The 5,227-nt window shown below is 31.9% G+C and overlaps 1 protein-coding gene across 1 annotated transcript; it reads left to right on the top strand.

Annotated features, from left to right (window-relative positions):
- The first annotated feature begins 1,377 nt into the window (after nucleotides 1-1,377).
- Nucleotides 1,378-2,307, top strand: LOC126022599 (olfactory receptor 6C74-like). The gene has a single exon (XM_049783567.1). It carries the CDS (start codon nucleotides 1,378-1,380, stop codon nucleotides 2,305-2,307), a length of 930 nt encoding a protein of 309 aa, XP_049639524.1.
- The last annotated feature ends 2,920 nt before the right edge of the window (nucleotides 2,308-5,227 follow it).

Raw genomic sequence — 5,227 nt, forward strand, 5'->3', positions numbered from 1 at the left:
CCCTTTATATATTTTAAAAGTGTATATAACTCATCACTATTTATCTTATGTTTTTCTCTCCATAAGTAGAGAAAAGAAACTGACAAAGATGAGTAAAAAGAAAGTAAATACAAACTTTCAGACAAAAAGAAAAATATGAGTGAAATCTGTTATGATTTAAGTTCTAAAGGTTTCAGAATTTTGGTAAAGCTATTATTTATACTTATTTATACTTATTATTTATACTTATGAGATATGAATGATGATATGATATTTGTAAATTTAAAAAGTTAATGCTAGAGTTTTCTTACAAAATCCAAAATCTATCATGAAACCCAGAAAAAGCAATGTTTACCAAAGGTGGATTTATTGAATCTAAGCAAATTTAAACAAATCATTAACTTACCTAAAGCAAAATTTTGTTCTAAAGATTTCTTGATGCTGTATAGCTTTAAGATCATTTGACAAGAAAACAGTTCAGCTATTTGGTTTTCATTCCATAAAATCATACTATGTGACATATAGAATGATAGATAAGTTTTAATGTTCTCTGCAATGTATAGAAATATGATTTCCAATGCAATGGAACTAGCAAAAAAAAATTACAAAGTAAAACAGGTCAGGGTAGATAAATACCAAGGAAATTACTGAACTTGTTTAAGAGAAACAGTATAGCAATGTTTTTGTGATGGGGTAGTATTATATCTTTGTGATTGAAATTCTTATATATAGAGAAGCATGATTCTAATCACATGAAATTCTATAATTTTATAAGAAATTGATAAATATAAAATAAATTTAATACATGCATATAAATAAACAAAAATAATAGTAAATATATATAAAATAATTCTTGATCTTATAATGAGTTACCCTAAATACAAATGGGAATAATGGGCCACTAAAGAGTATAAAAGGATAAAATTGGGAATGGAGGTGTTGCTCGTGCTGTACTTAAGTACTTCCAAGGTGGCCCTGGTGGTCCCTAACATAGACTAACAAGTACAACATATACAAATCAAATACAAAAGCATTAGAACTGCTTAGTATTATTGGGTAAAGCAGCTGGGGGGACTTTTCTAAAATTAAGTTAAAATATGTTTTGTTTATCGTGCCTTCATTTATGTCACAATATATTTGATATTCTTTAGAAATAACTGAATTTAAAAGAATAGAAAAGAAAAAAAGTGGGATTCCATTTTATTCATGAAAATGAGTAAAATTGATATGAGTGTTAAGGCTGTTACTGGTTTTTAACAAAAAAAATGATAGTTTCTTGGAATTAGGTAGTCCTTGTGCTTTAGGAGGATATTAAGATATAGATGTGTTGCATAGCCTTTTCCTTTTTGATTCTTAAGTATTTCTATTATTATTTGTTCTTTTAAATAGAAGCCAACTATGAGAAACCACACAACCGTGACCACATTTATTCTTCTTGGACTGACAAATGATCCACAATTACAGGTGGTAGTTTTTGTTCTTCTTTTCTTCACATATATGTTAAGTGCTGCTGGAAACTTAACTATCATCACACTCACCCTACTGGATTCACACCTAAAGACACCAATGTATTTCTTTCTTCGAAACTTCTCATTTTTAGAAATCACATTTACAACTGTCTGCATCCCCAAATTTCTTGTCAGCATAGCAACTGGTGACAGGACCATTTCTTACAACAGTTGTGTAGCACAGTTGTTTTTTACTATTCTCTTGGGTGCAACTGAATTTTTTCTTTTAGCTGCCATGTCCTATGACCGCTATGTGGCCATCTGTAAGCCCCTTCATTACACGACCATCATGAATGATAGAATCTGCAACATGTTAATATTTGCTTCTTGGTTATCTGGTTTCCTAATCATTTTTCCACCACTCACTTTAGGTCTCAAGCTTGATTTCTGTGCAGCCAATGAGATTGATCATTTCTTCTGTGATGCTTCCCCTATGTTACAGCTCTCTTGCACAGACACAACAACAATAGAACTAATGGCACTTTTATCAGCTATTCTGACACTACTGGTTACACTGGTGTTAGTGGTACTCTCCTATACAAAGATCATTAAAACCATTCTAAAGATTCCTTCTTCTCAACAGAGGAAGAAAGCCTTTTCTACATGTTCTTCTCACATGGTGGTTGTGTCTATTTCTTATGGCAGCTGCATCTTCATGTATGTAAAACCCTCTGCCAAAGAAAGGGTGTCTTTAAATAAAGGGATAGCTCTGCTTAGTACTTCGGTGGCTCCTATGCTGAATCCCTTCATTTATACACTGAGAAATAAACAAGTGAAAGATGCTTTTAAGAACATGATAAAAAAGATGGATATTTTGTAAATGAATTGAACTTCATAAATCACAATATTGACTCATAAGTAAAATGAAAGAATGGTAGATAGGCAATTTTTCTACTAGAATAATATTTTGCTTACATGTTTCTCTGACCTGTGTAATCTCCAACATCTAAGGATTACTGTACTTCTTTTCATATATGTCTTTATGTTCAAGTGATATTGCCTTTCTTTCGTTGACTATTTTTTAAATATTTTCATAAATATTTAAAGTTTTATTTATTATAGCTATATTTATTTTCTGTATTATGGAATCAGATATACAATTTGTCATATATTTTATGTAAGGTTTAGATCTAGATTTGATTCAGCTTGTTATTGGTAAAGTTAGAATTTGAATTTTACTTTTATTTGGTATCCAATAGAATCTTAAGTGAGGTAAAATATATGATATATACTTTTTATTTTAATTATTTTTTTCATATTTTGCTTTTGTATCACATCCATTGGTACTCAGTTGTTACTTCTAATCTGTGCTCAGATATTACTCCTGATTGAGGTTTGAGGGTACATATGGGTTGCTGGAGATTGAACCCAGATCAGGCACTTGTAAGGTCAATACACTATCTGCTGCACCACCACTCTTGCCCTAATAAAATTTTTTAATTTTAATGAGATTGAACATAAACTTCAGCCTATCATTTCAGCTGTGCTTCTAATTACATCAGTAGCTAACCACACATAATTTACCACTAAGATTCTTATTTTATGTTTACTATCTTATCAATGCCTTTCCTCCCAATAATCCTAGTTTTCCTTTACCTTTTTATTTTCTGGTAACCATTAATTTGGTCATATAGTTTATAATTTTAGATTTGGAGGCTAGAGCCATATTACAAGCAGTAAGGTGGTTGCCTTTCACGCAACAGGACGGACCCCGGTTTGATTCCCGGCGTCCCATATAATCCCCCAAGCTTGCCAGGAGCGATTTCTGAGCACAAAGCCATGAGTAACCCCTGAACACTGCCAGGTGTCGACCAGAAATTTGGAATGGAGATAGTAGATCAGATATGGTGTTTACCTTGTATGTATATACTCCATCTGAGTTCAGGACCTGCCAGTAGCCTGTGATCCCTAATCACAGAGTTTGGACTAAGACCTAATCACTGCCAGATGTACTTCTCCCATAGATTTACATTTATTTGTTTTAGATTTGCATTTACTTTTTTTCTATTACCATATAGGTGACTTGCCATTTCTTTCTTTTCTTCTTTTTTTTTTGGGGGGGGTGGGATTTTGAAACCATGGATTACTCCTAGCTCTACAAAAAGAAAGTACTCCTGGCAGTCTCCGGTGGACCATATAAGATGCTGATTGTCAAAGCCAGGTCTGCCACATACAAGACAAAAGCCCTACTTTCTGTGCTATGGCTCTGGCCTTAAATGTTGTATTTTAATTTCACATTCATTACCATATGGTTTTACAGAAGCTTAGAGTTATGAAGTATTTTTAGAAAATATTGAAAAACTCCAGAATGATGAATGCTTTACTGCTCTTATACATTTACGTAAACTTTTGGCTATCATTTATCAATTTCCTTGTAATTGCCAAGTTTTGAAGTGAATATTATTCAATCTTCAAAACTGTGTGTATCATTAGGTTCAATTATGAGTACATACTCAAGATATTATAACACTTAAAACTGATTACAGAACTGTTCGTGGATGACAAAATATAGTTCTTTAATATTCAAGTATCTTTTATCCTAATTGTTAAAATAATGTGATAATTATGACTGTCATTCATGAGACAAACTAATATATTTATGGAGCATTATATTAAGTTAAAGGAATGGATGGCATAATAAAATCAAGGCCTTATGAGATGTTCTGATGTCTTATTTTTTCAAATTAAGAAGCTTGAACACCAATTATAATAATATAATGTTTATTTGCAATAAATTTTTACATTTTTACTTAAATTTTATTATATATCAGCGTGACCATATAATTCCAACCTAGACACTCAGTGTGTTGATTATTATAAAAACTTTATAGGAAAATTTGATGCTAGATGTTGTGAATCTTCCATTATCATTCTTCTTTTTCAGAATTAATTAAGTTTTTAAGCATCTTTTGTGGTTCCTTGCCTAATATTATCAACTATTTTTTTATTTAATTAAAAACTGTCATTAGTATTTAGATGAGGATCATATTGAATTTTTTAATACTTAGAACATATGGCAATTTTAACGACTTAGATTCTTAAAATTAAGAACATAAAGCAAATTTACTTTTCTTAAATTTCACTGTACTTAAAATAAACAATGCATTTTAATTTAAATTCACTTAAATAAATTATATTTATTGATATCAAATTATTAAAATAAATTATTAAAAATTTTTATAAGCCCTATGATTTACAAAGCTGTTATATGTAGCTCATGCATAAAACTTCTAGCACCAGGGGCTGGAGTGGTGGCACTAGATGTAAGGCGTCTGCATTTTCCGCACTCTCTTAAGATGGACCTTCGATTCCCTGGCATCCCATATGGTCCTCCAAGCCAGGAGCGATTTCTGAGCACAGAGCCAGGAGTAACCCCTGAGCATCACTGGATGTAACCCAAAAACAAAACAAAACAAAACAAAACAAATACAAAAAAAAAATCATCTAGCACCATATCCACTATAATGTCTGCTTGCCCCTTTTATCTTCACATACCCCCTTGCCCAATCCATAATTCCACCCACTTATTATCCCCTGTGAAAATTTTCTACTGAAAACCACATGTTAGTTTCTGACTCCTCTGTGCCTCTATCATTTATCTTCCATGTGTCTTTATATTCCACATAAAAGATAGATGAGTTTTCTGCCTCTCTCCTGTTCTCTGTCTCTGTCTCTCTCTCTCTGTCTCTCTCTCTGTTTCATTTTATCTCCTCTGTCTCTCTGTTGCTCTTTCTCTGTCT

This window comes from Suncus etruscus, chromosome 11 (genome assembly GCF_024139225.1).
Source record: "Suncus etruscus isolate mSunEtr1 chromosome 11, mSunEtr1.pri.cur, whole genome shotgun sequence".
Taxonomy (NCBI): Eukaryota; Metazoa; Chordata; class Mammalia; order Eulipotyphla; family Soricidae; genus Suncus; species Suncus etruscus.